At 46.8% G+C, this 17,133-nt stretch overlaps 1 protein-coding gene across 1 annotated transcript in view; it reads right to left on the reverse strand.

The window, feature by feature from the left end:
• GOLIM4 (golgi integral membrane protein 4) overlaps window positions 1–15,129 on the reverse strand; it is a 101,495-nt gene extending 86,366 nt beyond the window's left edge. The window contains exon 1 of the mRNA XM_075547004.1: window positions 14,383–15,129. Coding sequence (XP_075403119.1) covers window positions 14,383–14,569 — 187 coding nt within the window. The 5' untranslated portion in view covers window positions 14,570–15,129. The remainder of the gene's footprint in view (window positions 1–14,382) is intronic.
• Between the last annotated feature and the right edge of the window lie 2,004 nt (window positions 15,130–17,133).

Consider the following 17,133-nt stretch of genomic DNA (forward strand, 5'->3'; position numbering starts at 1 on the left):
GTTCTATAATACCTTCTCCTTCAGAATGACAGCTCATCTTTTACTTTTCTATTCACTATCATATTGTGACATTTCAAATATGAAGAAGAGTTAAAACATTTTTTTTAAATGTCATACTGCTGTGGAGAGCAATTTATCTCATTCCCAAGTCCCTCCAGGCTATGTGCCTATTTAGTGAAGCTTATTAGGGAAGAATAATGACTGACATGTCCTCTGCATAAGCACTTACAGGCCAATAAAAGCACAGAGCATACATAAGCTATTCAAAAAATATGCAATATTGCTTAAAAATAGCCCGCTGCTGTTGGTAGGAAGCAGAGGGCACTGCTGGTCTACACAGACAGCAGCATGGTGCTACTTAGAAATCACACCCTGGGGCTCTGCACTTAGCTGGGGGCCCAGAGTAAGTGACTTATTGGCTCAGGGTCAATATTTCTTAACTGTAGAGCTTAAGGTTTATATCAGATTTAATTGCACACATTCCTAAACCTCAGGCCTGCAGCTATGCTTCACACACGTTTTTCTTTTTTAATCATTTTATTGGGGGGCTCTTACAGCTCTTATAATAATCCATATATCCACCGTGTCAAACACAGTTTCTTTCTACTTGAGCCCTTGGTATCAGCTCATTTTTTAACTGCCTCCTCCTCCAGCCTCCCTCCCTCATGAGCCCTTGATAATTTACAATTTATTTTTTCATGTCTTACACTAACTGCTATCTCTTCCTTCACCCACTTTTCTGTTGTTCGTCCCCCTTGAGTGGGAGGGGGCAATGTTATACATCAATCATTGTGATTGGTTCTCTCTTTCTCTCCCCACTGTCCCATCCTCCCGGTATAGGTACTCTCGCTAATGTTCCTGAGGGACCTGTCTGTCTTGGATTCCATGTGTCAAGAGCTCTTATCTGTACCAGCATAAGTGCACTGGACTAGCTGGATTTGTAATGTAAAAGTAGGGTCATGATGGTGGTGGGGAGGAAACATTTAAGAACTAGAGGAATGTTATATGTTCATCAGTGCTCTACTGAACCCTGGCTGGCTGGTCCCTTCCTTGTGACCATTCTGTGAGGGGATGTCCAATTGTCTACAGATGGGCTTTGGGTTTAGACTCCAAACCCCACTCATTCTCATCAAAAAGATGTTTGCTTTGGGTCTTCTGATGTCTGACATCTGATCCCATCGACACCTTGTGATCGCACAGGCTGGTGTGCTTCTTCCCTGTGGACTTAGTTGATTCCCTGCTAGATGGATGCTTGTTTAACTTCAAGCCTTTATGACCCCAAACTCTTTATCTTCTAATAGCAGGGCACCATCTGCTTTCTTCACCACATTTGCTTATGCACTCATTTTGACTTCAGTGATCACATTGGGAAGGTGAGTATCACAAAGTGCCAGGTTATTAGAACAGTGTTCTTGCATTGAGGGAGGACTTGAGTAGAGGCCCAATGTCCTGGACTTGAGTAGAGACTACTGTAATACTTAACATACATACATGTACATAGATCTATGCCCCTATTGTTATATATAAATGCTTACATATGTAAGTGCTGTATTTGTACCTCTATCAATGTCCTTTGCCTCCTAGTTCTTTCCTCTATTTCCTTTTATTTTTCTCTTGTCCCACTATCACATTCAACCTTCACTCAGCTTTCAGTAATTCATCAGTACATTGCACTTGATCAAACCACACCAGACATTCTGCCTTCCTTGCTATTGATTTTAGATCACTTGTTGTTCACTTGTCCCTGGGTTTGTTTGCCCCCCCCCCACTCCCTTCTCCCTGCTTCTTCCCTCACCCCTTAACTGTAGGTCCCACTGTTTTCTCCTCAGGAGTGTTTATTCTGCCTGTTTAGACATGGGGGAAAAAACTATAAATAGTTCCATGTGAAAATAATTAAATATTTTCAATTACTGCCCTTCACTTCTTCCCACCATCCTCTGCCCACCCCCCTCTCCCCACCCAACCAAAATCCGTTTCTAAAACAGGAAACACGACACCATTACCTTTAATTTTAAAAATCTGGCGTAGATGTCATTAGTGAATGGTCACTGTAAAAACGAACCCCACACACACACACACACACACACGCACGCACGCACAAATTAGGCTATTCACAGCCTAAAATGTGCTGTCTTTACACAAAGGATGAGTAATGGAAGCTAGGCGAGAGATTTTAACATTAAACTGAGAGGTTTGTTTTTGGAAAAGGGTGTGCATGTTTCATGCTGAGAGACTTTTATGTTACTTAGTGCGCATCGACAGACCACCCAAAACCCACTACTGAGCCAGCCAGCAATGTCATTCATGACAGCAGCAAATGTCCTCGGGAAATATCCCATCACATAATCAGGCCTGTTACTTCTGACTCTAAGTTGTGTCTTCAATCCTCACCTGATGCACCTAACCTACTTTCTCAAAGCCACTCATATTGCCATGGGACGCTGAAAATAATTTGGGGGGAAATGGAGTACTGTGAAAAGAAGATGGGCTAGGATGACAGGCGAGGGGTCTCAGTTCAGTTTTTCTAGACTAGATCGTGACAGTGGAAAGCTAATGAACCCTTCAGAGGTTCAGAGGCAAATTAAAGATAACAAAAGTCACACTCAAGTGCTATCACCACAGTTGTTGCTGTTACTAGCTTCCATCGAGTCTGCTCCCGATTCCCCGGGACGGCACGCCTGTGTAATGGACTGTGTAATGGAATCAGACCGCTGTGATCCCTGTCATTTTCACAGGGTGATTGTTGAAAGCAGATCACCAGGCTTCCTTCCCAGTCCATGTTAGTCTAGAACAGTGGTCCTCAACCTTCCTCATGCTGCCACCCTTGCAGACAGTTCCTCATGTTGTGGTGACCCCCAACCATCAAATTATTTTTGTTGCGACTTCATAACTGTAATTTTGCTACTATAATTGTAATACAAATATCTGATATGCAGGATGTATTTTCAGTGTTACAAATTGAACATAACCACAGCTGAACATAAAAAGACCGATCAGCATCCAGTTCCCATGACACATATAATTTTTGTAGTAGTTGATTTTACAGTATGTGATTTTACATTTACCCAGTAATTAGAACTCATGAAGTGTTGTTTTACCTGCAATACTGCAATACTCAACAGAGTACCTGGTTTCTACACAGATGCTCTCTACACGCGTGACTGGTCCGCATTGAGTACATTATGGCACCAACCCTGTCACATACACCTGTATATGGACAGGGTGTATGTGACGGGGTTGGTGTGATGATGTCATCAGGCAAGGTACTTGGTGTGTGGGCGTATCTGCGTGTGGGCGGACCCATCTAAAGATGGATAGAGGAGCGGTGTCTCGATTCCTAAGATCATCGGAAATGTGTTTTCCGATGGTCTTAGGCGATCCCCGTGAAAGGGGCGTTCACCCCCAGAGGGGTTGAGATCCACAGGTGAGAACCGCTGATCTAGAAGCTCTGCTAGAACCCGTTCAGCCACACACATCCCTCCACTGACAGATGGGTGGGTGGCTGTGTGGGGGTGTGCAGGCCTGGGATTGAACCTGTTTTCCAAAGAGAAAGTGAGACTCCTACCTGAAACCACCAACCCCTCTCTCATCCATGAAAAGTGCTTGTCGCAGTATTTGAGCACAGTAGGTGTTTTATGTATTAAAAATCATGTAATGCCATCAAATCAAAATTTTAAAATTCTATCAAAATAATTTTTTGAGGCTTTCCTAAAAAGTCTCCTAAAATAAATCCGCTCCAAATAAGAGTGGCTTGGGGAAAAATTGAGTTTGGTATTTTTGCATTATATATATATGTATATAATGCCTTTATATATATTTATTTGTACATATGTATATATTTGTATACATATATAATGCCTTTCACTTCCAAACAGGAGCTACAAATCCCACAAACCGCCTTGCGGGAAAGTAGCAAGAACATTGCGTCCTCCATGATAAAACAAAAACACCACGTTGTCAAGGTGAGAAACAGCATCTCTTAGTTACGACCATGCAAAGTGATCTGAGATTTTTTCCTTCCTCAAATGGGTCAATATAGAAAATCCAAGAGACTATCTTCTATCCAATAAATGTTTTGGAGCCAAGTTGAGCGCACAGTTCTGAAAAGGGCCACATTGAAGCCCCAGCTTACCCACTAGAATGTAGAACAACCAGTAAAAACACACACACAAAGCCAGTTGCCACCCCGTGAAACCCCGCCCAGGGAAACGCCCATGTTGGTCTGGGAAGAGGACTACACTCTTCAAGGATTCCAATGGCCGGTTTTTCGAAGAAGATGGGTAGGCCTTTCTTCTGACATACCGAGAGGTGGCCTCCCACCTCTAAGCTTTCAGTCAGTAGCCAAGGCACTAAGCATTGCACCATCTAGGGATAAAGGAAACCAAATACCACCATACTAATTCAGCAAGGTGTCCTGGTCACTTTAGAAATACTGTATCTTACAGTAGTCCATATGAGTGTATGAGGCAAACATTGTTTTCCCCAATTCAAATATGAAGAAGTCGATGTTCACAGAGGTTCATCTGCTTGCTGACGGTCACCTTGCTGATAAGCAGTTGCAATCCAATTGCACTGCACGGCCTCTCAAGCCCCAAAGTGCTTCACTGTCCAGTCCCTTCTCGTGCACACGCAGGTACGAGCAAGACTCTGCCTCAGCACTTCACCACATCATCCAGGGGAGGGGAGCTGCTTTGTCTGTGGCGGTGTAGTGGGTAACATGCTTGTCTGCTTAGCACGCGGTCAGCCATTCAAACCCACCAACTACGCACTCCTGGGGAAGAGGAAGAGGTGTCTGAGTCCTGGGATGAACTGTTGCCATCTCAGAAACCCACAGGGCACTTCTACCCTGTCTCCTAGGATCCCCGTGAAGGAGATTCGACTCCACAACAGTGAGTTTAAGATTTTTTGGGGGGGTGGGGTGGGGTGGGAGGTCTTTTTTTGTTTCTCTCAAATCCCTTGCTTTTGGTTCCACACTATTTTCAATCAGTCTTCATTTCCCCAACTCTAATTCCCTGATTTCTGGGTCTCTGAAATCAGGTCACAGGCCCAGCCCTACAGGAAACTGTTCTTGCTAAGGCAATGAAGAATCTAAAAAGTCAGGGTAAGTCTCCCCTCTACCTGGGACTGCCATTCTTTCTTCTATGAAGCAGTTACTGAACCGTTACTGGATTTGAGTCACTGATCTTTCAGTTACTAGGTGTATTAGCCTGGGTATTTTAGAGAAACAAATCCACAGAAACTCATGTATAAGACAGTTTTATGTAAAGATTAAGTGTGCATCAAGAAAACATCCCAACCCAATGCTGTCCAAGCCAAGTCCAACATTAACCCATATGTCCAACAGCAATCTTCAAAGTCCTCTTCAATCTCACAAAACAGACGCAATGACACCAACTTCAGGAGGAAAGCCAAGTCAGTGAATGTGTAAGCATCTCAGCACTGGCAGGGGTCTCCACACGGCTGCTCCAGCATCCAGGGCTGTACTGGGGTAGGTCCATGTGGCTTCCCCTTGGAGGTATCTTGTAGGAAGTCAGCCTTGCAATCTGAAGCGGAACAGCTAAGGCAGCTGCACCCTGGTGCGACCATAACAAAGCAAGAGACCCTAGAAATGGAAAGGCTAGGCTCACTGAGCCATTTATCCCTCCGTCCTTCAATTAATCCCACATGTGTTTATCGGCCAGGTTGGCGCAATAAACTAACTCACTAGGCAACAGTGCAACCACTGTGCCAGCAGCCCTCAAACCAAACCAAACTCACTGCACGGAGTAGATTCCATGACCTGGAATCCGTGTGACCCTATACAACAGGGTAGCATCACCTCGTGGATTTCTGAGGCTGTATGAACGTCTTTATGGAAGTAGAAAGCCTTGTTCTTTCTCCCACTGTGCAGCTGGTGGTTTCGAACCACTGACCTTGTGATTAGCAGCCCAATGCCTAACCACTCAGCCAATTGGGCGCTTCATCAGGGTTCCAGTAGGACTTAAAACTAAAGGCTGCCTATGATGTACAATTCTCTTAAACAGTCAACCGACATTTACTCAGATGCCAGTACTCTCATTACAGAGGAGGCACGTCCCAATTTTTCTGGATGACTAAATTGAACACAATGTGTGCAATGAGTTGGAGATTCTTTTACGGGATACTTCACTGAGTCAGATTTTCAAGAGCTCTCTTGAAGCTTTTGTCTTTTATTGAGGGAAGGGTTTTAAAGCAAGCCTTTACATACAAATAGAACCTACTGAACTTGTGGGTATTTATTTGTTTCTGTTTCAGTTCTAAAATAGCACCTCAATTAAATAAACACAGGCTCACAAGTAGTTCCTTTACATAGCAAGATGTACTTCAATGATGATGGCTATTCAAGAGACAAAACCTAATGGATGTTCGAAAATGTGTCTTAACTCTGTGCTTTAATAAATACAATCTACCACTCATTTTTCACACTGTGGTTCTCACTTCCTGAGGTCAGTGAACAACAACCCACTTTAAGAGAGTCCCCAAGGTCCCAAGATGCAACTACATCTTGCTAAGCACTATTGGGGAGCCCTCGGGGAAAAGTGGCTATGAACTGGGCTGTGCTCCACAAGGACTGCTGCTCCAACTACCAGCTGCTTCTTGAAGAAAGACAGAACTTTCTACTCACAGCAATGGTTCCCATCTCAGACACTCAGGGAGGCAATTCTAGCCTGTCCTATGGCCTCACTATGCTCCCAGAAAAATCCACAGGGGCAGCTCCATTCTATCCCATAAGGTTGCAATGAATTGAAATGACTCAATGATAGCGACTGAAGCATTAACACTGGCTCAAACTACGGACATACATGACAACCTCTGATAACTATTTTCCTGATTATTACTTATGATGGCATTGAGTCAAGGAAAGCGAAATAACTTGCCACACCCACCCAAGCCCACTTCCATGGAGTTGACTCAAAATTATAGCATCCTGTATTAGGTTGCAAGACTGTAAACCTTTACAGGAATCGACAGTTTCATCTTCCTCCCTCACAACAGCAGGTTATGTGTGAGCTCTGGCCTTCAGGTTAGCAGCCCAATGCCCAACCTGAGTGCCTCCAGGCTCCTTAACTAACTTGCCCAGGGCCACGCAATTAGGAGAAAAGACAGGAGAAAAGCAAATTCAAGTGTTTTGAGTCTCGAGCCTCTATTCATTACCAAACATTTAGGCAGAAAATATCAAATGGCGAAATAAACTTTTGATTCATTGAGCACCTACTTAATAAAACCATTGCCACGGAATCAATTCTTCCTCATAGTGATCCTATAGGGTCAAGAATTGCTCCATAAGGCTTTATAAATCTTTACAAAAACAGACTCATCTTTCTCCCAGGTAACGCTGTTGGGTTCAAACCATCAACCTTTTGGTTAACAGTCAAACAGATGAAACCCACAGGATTCCTTCCTAGAATGCACCAGGCACCAACCACTAGAGATGAAGGAATTTTTAAAGCCTGGCACTGACAGAAAGGGACATCAGCAGAAATAAAAATTACATAGGTTAATTGAAAACAGAGAAATAACTGGCTTCAACGGCAAATGTTCCTGCTTGAACCAACCTAAGACTGAATGCAGGAGACTGAGTGCTGGTTAGCTAAGTGCTAGCCAGGCCGAGTGGTGTCCCTAACTTTGTCCTAACTCTGTACTTCAATGAATATAATCTACTATGCTTTGCCCACACCATGGTTCTCACTTACGGAAGTCAATGAACAACAATGCACTACATGAAATTCTCCAAGGTTCAAAAGGCAATTACACCCTGCTAAGCACAGGGCAGTTGACATAAATAGCAAATATGACACTTCGAAGTACTCATTTTTAAATTGCTTTTCATTTCTACAGATAACTAAGATGCATTTACCTATAATAAAATAAAACTCCCTGCCATGAGTCAATACCATTTCATAGCTACTCTATCTATATAGGTCTCTGAGGCTATTCATCCTTATGGGAGCAAGGAGCCTCATCTGTCTCCCATTGAGATGCTGGTGGGTTTGAACCATGGATCCTGTGGTTAGCAGTCCAACACAGCTTACAGGCCACCATGTGAAGATATAAAACATCCGAATCCCATTCTTGACAGTTTCTAGTCACCACTAGGAAGACCAAGAATACTTTACTAATGTAGGAAGTAGGGATTTTTGCCCCTACACTTAATGCTTCCTCTTTCCCCCCACTTAAATCGCCCCCATGCTCACACACAGGCCTCATTTTTCATATGGTTACTGCCTGCCTCTAGCAGTCACACTCAGGACCCAGAAGAGAGTTAATCAGTAACATACCCTAATTTAAACTTTAAACAGCGGGGCGAGTGAGTACAGTCTCCAAACTAAAGTACACTAAACTTGTGTTAATTTATTAACTTTCCTTTCTGCTCATACCCCCCTGCTCCCCACTTCTATCCTGCTTATTTGATTCCTGGGTTTCAAATCTGAATGGCTGAAGTTGACAAACACCTAAAGGCAAAATGCATTGCTTATTAGTATTTTCTCCTGAAAATGTACCTACTGCTGATGGACAAAATAACACACTAGAAGATAGGGAACCTGTTAGAAAACCCAATGTCCCCTTGGCTTTATCTCAATCACACATGCATTATCAGAACAAGTCATTGGAGGGACGTGGCTCTTAAACGATCAACACAATTTGTCAGTGGAAATTTCATTTTTTAATTTATCACTTGTTCCTATATGCGCAAAATGGAAACATTGTGAGTAGCAATTGCTACTTTATTTATAAGGGTAAATTCAAGTTGAGGCACCAACCTTCCAGAAGGTGGGGCTGCCTTCTGACCTTCTCGCCTCAGAGGCTATCAGGTGGAGCCATGGCCAGAATGCTGGACATTTCCCGAGCTCGTGATCACAAGAGGAACGTGGGGTCAAATTCAGCCTAATGGACATCCATGTGCACCACCCGCATCCACCCCAGTCTGCAGAATGATTCCAAGAGCCACTCTGACGAGGTACAACTTGGGCAATCTCAGGAGCTCCAACTTTCTGCACTACCAGGGGTTTGCACAAGCTAACCCTGAATAGGGGAAACCAGGGCATCGAGCACAGCATCATACCTTTCACTCATTTTGTTTTGCCTCCACGGATATGAACACAATCTCAAAGCTCCCTAGTCCTCCAAAGAGAGAAATGTTGCCCTCGGAACTCTGCTCTAACAAAGCTGGGTAGCGTGGAACGAGGAGATGATGTCAAGGAATTAAAGAAGAAAGAAAATGTTTGGAAGCACTGTGGTAGCAATGTACAGTACTGCTTGATGTGGTAGAACTATGGAATGTTATATCTCGAAGGGATCCCACTAAAATGAGTAAAAATTAAATAAATAAAAATGGAGTTTGCTATCTTCACTCACAGCACAGCACACACTGGTCTCTTCATCAATTGCTACATATCCGCTCTACTTGAGGTGCTGTGCTCAGCAACCGGTGACAGTCTCACTGAGCCTGTGCTGGCAGATCACTGGTGGAGCTAGATCTGCAGCCTTAACCACTCTGCTAAGAAGTATTAAACAAACAGCACTAACAATATATGCTCAGAAGGGGCAGTGGTGAAAGAGCAGTAAACTTTTTTGCCGCCATATTAGAATATGTTCAAGGACCCTGGTACTGCTGTCAGTTAACCCTCAAGGATGGTAGTTTAAACCCACCAGCCACTCTGAGGAAGGAAATTGAGGCTATCTGCTCCCATGGAGCCTTACAGCCTCAGAAATCCTACAGAAAGTCACTAGACTCAAGAGTTGATTCGACAGCAGTCATGTGTTTGGTTAGAATATGTTCTCCCGGTTTGCTCAGCCCAATCTGAAAAGAGAGCACTCTAACAACGATGTAAGAAATGATATTTGCAACAGGAAAAGAAAACCAAACCTACTGTCATCAAGTGGATTTCAACTCCTAGTTTGCCCTATAGGGAAAAGTATAATAGAAATTTGGGGGACCGCAAATCTTTATAGTAGCCAGCAGTTTATCTTTCTCCCACAGAGCAATGGTTGGGTTTGAACTGCAGATATTGCAACAGCAGCTGAATGCTTAACCTACTGTGGCACTAGGGCTCCCTGTGCCTCAGAAAGTGGCCCATTAAATCAAGTCAGCCTAGTTCAAAATTGCCTGGTCAAATAATGGACAGCATCGTCTGCTGAGACCATCCTATGTGGGTGTGTAAGCACGCTTAGGAAACAGTGTAGCGCAAGTTGTTTTATTTCCGCTGTGTGGTATCTACTCATCTGACTTCAGCAACAGTCCCTACTTGTATGTGAAGATAGGTAAGTAAATAAATAAATCCTTCTAGAATTTCTAGTCCACGTGGTTCAGGTAGAATCTGTTTATCTGGAGCCAGTAAGGAAGGCTCATTCCAAACCATCTCTCCAGCCATAATGACCGGTTCGGAAACATACATTTTATGACCCTAAATTGGCTCAAGTAGACTATTGGAACCACTGTAAAATGAATATTCCCTAACCACTAGACCAGAACTAGAGAGTCTACAAACCAGGCACATCTGTGAACAACATCTGAAGACTGAGAAACTCACACAGAAAGGACAGATTTAGAGTTGATGAAAGAGCAACATGTATTCAAACAAGCAAGCCCTTTCTTCCCACTCCTGGCTGGTCTTTAACTGTGTGGGGCAATCAGAACTCTGATTGGAGAGAAGGGGAGACCATTTCAAGATCATGCAGCCTTAGGGCGCACTGGGCAGGGTTTCCAGGATTCTGTGAGTAGATATTGTAACTACAGAGAGAGAGTGCAACTGTAGCTTAGCAATGAGATACAGAGTCAAAGTGAGCTGCCTAACTCTACCAACAGATTTGGAAATTGGCAAAAATCTGACCTTGAAAATTCCTGAGAGAAAACCCGTCCTACCTTCAACAGGGGCTCCACCCATGAGAATCACAGCGAATCTTTAATGAGTACCTACTGTGTGCCAAGTAGTTATGAGAAGTTTTGCAGGCATTTTCTTATTTAATTCTCACAAAAACCCTATGAAGTAGATCACTGTGATCTCCATTTTACAAGGAAGCTTGAAGCCCATGCCACACAGAAAACAGCAAGGCCAGGCTTTGAACCCCAATCTGTTTGGCTACAAATCATCATCTTTACTTTAATCACATACTTAAAATTGCAACAGTCTTTGGGACCAAACAAATTGAGCCCAGTAAATGTGTGGAGTGGCTCCATTTTAGTATTACAACGCTGTGGTTCTCAACTTCGTGAGTTGGCGGTATCTGGGGAGTACTAAAGATTCCTGAGTTATACCCCCATAATTGCGAGTTAATTCATCTGGATGCTCACCAGATGATTTTGATGGGCAGCCAAGGCCAAGAACTACTGAGTGTAGACATAGGGAAATGGTGGACGACCCACTTGAAAGCAATTTTTTAAATTAAAGGTCAAATTAAACTGTGTTGGTCAGACAAAGGTTGTTACTACCTCCTACACAATGGGTGACCTCTGTCCCATTGCTCACGTATACTGAGGAATGATATATTGTGTGAAAGAAAGTCCCTCAGACCAAGTACAGCATTAGAGAAAGATAGTCAGACATTGACACAGAGAGAAAGATGATACTTGTTATCAGGGATGACATTGGGGAGTCTAGAGGAGAGCTGCTAGAAGTAAGACTCGATTTGACCACAATGGTTTGGTTTTGAGGGGTTGTTGCTGTTGTTCTTCCGACAAGGAGAGGCATTTGGGGTGAGAAGTAACCTACTTTCAAACTAAGCTCTGCATACAACCCATTCCTCAACTGATGATGACCTAAATATGCTAACTTAATAAATGCATACCTATAAGACTATTGGGCTGAAGTAATAAAGTAGGTGGTTGCTCATAATGAACTCTGATTTTAATTCACGTCCGGTCTTCAGAAAGTGCAGCCTGCTGCCTTATCTCTGCAGGTGGCAGGCGCACTGCTGTACAAACCGCCATTGCTAACACCAAGAGGAGCAAAAGCCACACAGTACCAGGAAACCGTCATCAAGTGGCTCCATGGGGGTAGGGAACCTGATGATCCTTTCCTAAAACACGTGTCCTCACTGGGGAATAGTCTTCATGAATGACCAGGGTGTGACTGTTGCAGCAGCAGCACAAATCAGGCGGAAAGGGCAAAAGAGCAAATGAAGAAATGGACTTCAAGGCCACTAATCCAAACTAGTTTAGCACATATTTGTCTCCAACTGCAAAGTAAACGCTGCACACTTTACTGGCCTTGCGTTGCCACGTCCGACCACTCCCTGCCCACTGTTTCCCCGTCACTAGTAACAGTTGCCATTGAGGCCAATGACTCCGGGTGACCCCACATATCAAAGGGTAGCTGTCCCCGACAAGAATTGCAAAGGGCTGATTTTTCGGAAGGAGACAACCACAGGCAGTTCTTCCGACGCACTCATGAGTGGGCTCGATCCATTAACCTCCTCTTTCACAGCCACATCTGTTCACCAGCTGTGTCACCAGGGACTGGTCCCAGGCCACCCCCAACCCTGGCACTACCATCACCATAAAATGAATGGGGGAGAAGGGCGACGAACTTGAGATTGATTTTCAAATAAAGAGGGTGACTCAGAAATTAAGACTTCAGTCAAGTCCTAACATTAGCAGTTGAGACAAGTTGCTACTTGGGTTCTTTCATTTTTTGTTGTTTTGTTTGATTTGTTTTTGCTTTTTAATGGTTTTGCTTTCTTCGGTTTTCCCAAGCAGAGACAGAGAAGTGACGCCCAAGAAAGCGGAGGAAAGTGCTTGGGAGAGTGATAGTTGTTTACTGAGTACTGTGTATCCATCCTCTCCTGAATGCCAGGTGCTGTCTGTCTGTCTGTGTGGTACTGAGGACACACTGGTGACCACAGCAGCACCCACCCTCCTGGGTGCCTCACATACGAGACCAATGCACACAACCTCACGTACTGCACCCACATCCAGGGAAACCAGTCCTGACAGGTTACTGTTAGACAACAAACTCTTTCCTTGGATTACCTGCACTGAACCTCACAAGGAAGCCCCTGGCCTCTTACACCCTTCTCAAACCAAAGTATTTCAACAAGGCAAATATAATCAACGTGAATAAATTTCAAGCACTTAAAGAAAATTAACCTAAGATTACCAAAATAGGTTTTCCTCTTGAACCAAGCCCGGTTTACATATTTTCATTGCCTGAAGCTATGCAGCTTCAGTAGACTAAAAATACTTCCCTTTCTGCTAAATTGGGGTAAGCGAATAAGAACCAGCAATTGGCTGTGGCGTATCATTTTTGCTCACCCTAAATTTTTTACTCCCCAACACTCAAAGGAGCTGGAGCGAGGAGAAAGCATCTGTTTTAAATTTGTATGACCATGCAGGCAAATACGCCCAACCAACCGATATGGTAATATGAAATAAGCTACGGCTACATTATCAGCAAACCGTCAGCACTTCCAAAACGTACAGCTTTACTGTATTTTCTATCTTCCTTCCTTGTTCCTGTCTCACTCTATCTTTTCGTGGTCCGCAGGAGGGTGGTGAACACGCTGAAAACTAACCTAAGCACAAAAAGCAGCTGTAAAATGCGGTGAAGACGACAGCACCACACTGACCTTACTGCACATTCATACATCAGTTATCTTTCTGAGATTTGCAGTAAATGAGTCTGCAACAGAAGGTTATCAGCTTCAAGTCTTTCCACTTCTACTCCAGTTGTGTTTGCTGCCTCTGACAAAGTGAAAAATCGTGTTTTTCTCCAACTTCCCATGGTTAATTGGCTCAAGCACACACTCAGCCTTCTGATGAACCCACAGCTACTCAGAAAGGCAAACAGACCCCCTTTTGTGGGGAGCATACCTGCAGGTGGTGAACAGTAAGTGGTCTGTGGACTACTACAACCCAGGCAACATCCCTGAGGTGGCCCTGCGGAGTTAACAGGACAAGAACATTGCACTGGCTCATCCCTTTGAGCCGCGGGATGACGGCCTACGTTTTCCTTCTAGAGAAATCTCAAAGACCTTCGTTTTTCAGCCGGCGGGCAAAATGCACTGGAAACCAAAACACCCAGACCCCGTGAGCGCTGCCTCTCGGGGCAGGATGCACAGAGCGCCCGCCGGACCCAGCTGGGCCTTTGACAAGCGGTCCCCGAAAGGCGCTGCGCGTCCCCGCCCACCCGGCGCTGGGCGGCCCTGGGAGCCGGCGATCCATTTCAAACGTAACCGCCAGGAGGACAAGGATGTCCACTCCCCTGGCAGACTGGGGGGTCGGCAGCCCTGCCTCGCTGGCCCGAAGCCCCTGCGGGTCGGACGCGGCACCCGCAGTGCCCACGGCTCCCCAGAGGCACTTTTGCAGCCAGGGCGGGAGGCGCGGGACGAAGTTGGCCGGGGGCCGCGCAGGTCCCGTTACGGTACCTTGTAACTGGGCCGACAGGGACTCCTGGTGCTGCTGGTACTTGAGCGCCACCGCCTCGGCTTTCCGCAGCTGCGCCTGCACCTCGTAGTAGAGCATCGCGCCGTACAGGAAGCCCACCACCACGGTCAGCAGCAGCAGCGTCTGCACGATCCGCTTCTGCTTTCGGGAGCACAGCCCGTTGCCCATCGTCCCGCCTGGAGCGCGCGCCGCGGGCGCCCTCGTCGGCCCCGTCTCCGCGCCCGCCGTCGCCGGGTCCCCGCGGGCGTCTCAGCAGCGGCCGCCGCACCGGAGCCGCCGCACGGCACAAAAGCGGGGCCGGAGGGGAAGTGGCGGCCGCCTCAGCCCCCGCGCGTCGCGGGGCGCGCAGCCCTGGGCGCCAAACTTTTCCTGGGCTCGCTCGCCGCCGGGGCCCGGGCCCGCGCGGGGGCCCTCCGCATACTTCTGCGCCGGCCGCTCGCGCGCTGCGCCCCGTGCCCTCCTGCTCCTCCTCCTCCTGCTGCTGCCCACTTTCTGGCCCGGCGCTCCCGGCGCCGCTGGGAGTCCCGCCCCGGCCGCTCCACACCCCGCGCGGCGGCGCCCACTGCGCGGCCCGGGGCCACCTAAGGGCGCGGGGCTGCGAGCCCAACAAAGGGGACTCGGGTGGGCGCCGGGCGGGCTGGGCGCGCGGCGGGCCGGGGTCCCCGACTGCACTGGCCGAGCCGCGGGCGCCGCCGCCTCCCACCCAACTTACGTGTCACCCACGGCCCCGCTACTCTGACCAACGGGATTCCGGGAGGAAGTCCCACTCGGGCTCCCCGCTCATTGGGCCCGGCCCCGCCGCCGTTCCCACCCTTCGGGGAGGCAGTGCCGGGCTCGATTGGACGCCCGCTTTGTCCGTCTGACCCCGGGCGGCGCCTGCCCGCCCCCCGCGGGTGCCGGCGAGGGGCTCCGCGGGGAGCGCGGCCGCCTGGCGCCGGGCTGCGCCCACGTGGAGTCGGCGCGGCGCGCCGGGGAGGGCGAGGGGCGTGCCCGGCCTGCGTCTCGGGAGGGGCGGCCGCACGTGGGGGCGCCGGCACGCGAGGCGGGCGACGAGCGGGGCGCCGGCCTCAGTGGGGGCCACGGTGGGCGCCCCGCGGGCTCCCGGGTGCCTTTCCCCGGCCTGTGGGCCCGCGATGCAAGCGCACCTCCACGCGGGCTTCATCCGTGCACCACGAACGCTGAGTGTGCAAGGCTGCGTGCGCGTGTGCCCACAGACGGCAGGGCAAGAGTCCCCCGGAGGCTGAAGCACACTAGACTCCCTGCTGCACTGCCCACGTGGGTCGGGAAAAGAAGCCTGCCCTGGGCCCAGGGGGAAAGAAGCGAGCTCCTATCTGTGGCCTCACTACAAATGGAATAATTTCAAAAACAAATCTTGCCGGCAGACATGCGTTTGCATTCATTTTGTCCTATGTGCTTATTGGTGGGGAAAATGCATCAGTTACAGCATTCCTAAATTGCATTTTAAAGCCCATGAAGTAAAAACAAGCAAAACAAACATAGTGGCCGCAGACCCCTTCAAAGAAATTGCCTTTTTTCAGAATTCTGGTTGCAACATAATTATCATTTATACTTTCTTGGGAGGGAAAAATTTGAGGTTATGCAAACGCTAGCAATGGCATAAATGATAATTACATTGTGACCAGAATTCTCAAAAAAGTCGATTGTTCTGGAAATGTTACAGTAGTTTGTAGAATTTATCACAATCCATAATTTTCATGATGTTGGAACTGAACTTTTGTGTTCACAATCAATGACCTAGTCCCTGGATTATAGGAGATCTGTTCCTGGTGTGTCCTTAAATTGAATTTGTAGGTAAATTAAAAATTAAAAGAACTGCTATTGAGTGGATTCTGACTCATAGTGACCATTTAGAACAGGGCTTGGAGACTAACTCTTTACTAAAGTGAAACGCTCACCTTTCTCCCTAGGACCTGCGAATGGTTTCAAACGGACGACTTTGCAGTTAGTCCAACACATAACCATAGCAACAACCAAAAACCTTACTGCCTGTTGACTCACGGTGGCCCTAAAGGCCAGAGTAGAACTGCCCCAGTGAGTTTCCAGGACTTAATTCTTTAAAGGAGTAGAAAGCCCTGTCTTTCTCCTGAGGACCAGGCTGGTTTCAAACCCATAACCCCTATGCCACCATGGCTCCTGGAAATCAGAATAAGTGTGTACTACTCATATTTAGCCTTTTGAGCAAGGAAAGTCGCACTGCCCTTTTTATGATAGAGGATGCAAGTGAAGGTGTTTGTGATGAAGAACTTGCTGTGAGTGCAGATTGGTTTAATCATTTCAAAGTGAGGGTAAATTTGGTAACATTAAAGTTGGAGTTGTCTGTACTTCAGATTCTTACTCTGAGCACTGAGCACCGACTGCAGTCTACAGAGTATCATAAGACCTACTACTGTTGAGTTACTTTTGATTCATAGTGAACTAAACAGGGTCTCTAAGGCTGTAAATCTATACTGGAACAGAAAACCTTGGTTTTCTCCCGAGGAAGGTTTGACTGGTAGGTTTGAACCACCTACTTCGTGGCTAACAGTCTAACGCCCCCCAGTGACATCAGAGTTTTGTAATCTGCATGGCAGATCTTACCAACCCCAACATAGAGAGAGTTCCTGGTGCAGAATTCGTTTATGTGGCTCCTGAAGTTACAGGTTACTGAGGAAATAGCATGGAGACCTTATCTGACGTTCTCCAGCGACACAAGGGGGAAAAAGAATCCCATT

This window comes from Tenrec ecaudatus, chromosome 4 (genome assembly GCF_050624435.1).
Source record: "Tenrec ecaudatus isolate mTenEca1 chromosome 4, mTenEca1.hap1, whole genome shotgun sequence".
Taxonomy (NCBI): domain Eukaryota; kingdom Metazoa; phylum Chordata; class Mammalia; order Afrosoricida; family Tenrecidae; genus Tenrec; species Tenrec ecaudatus.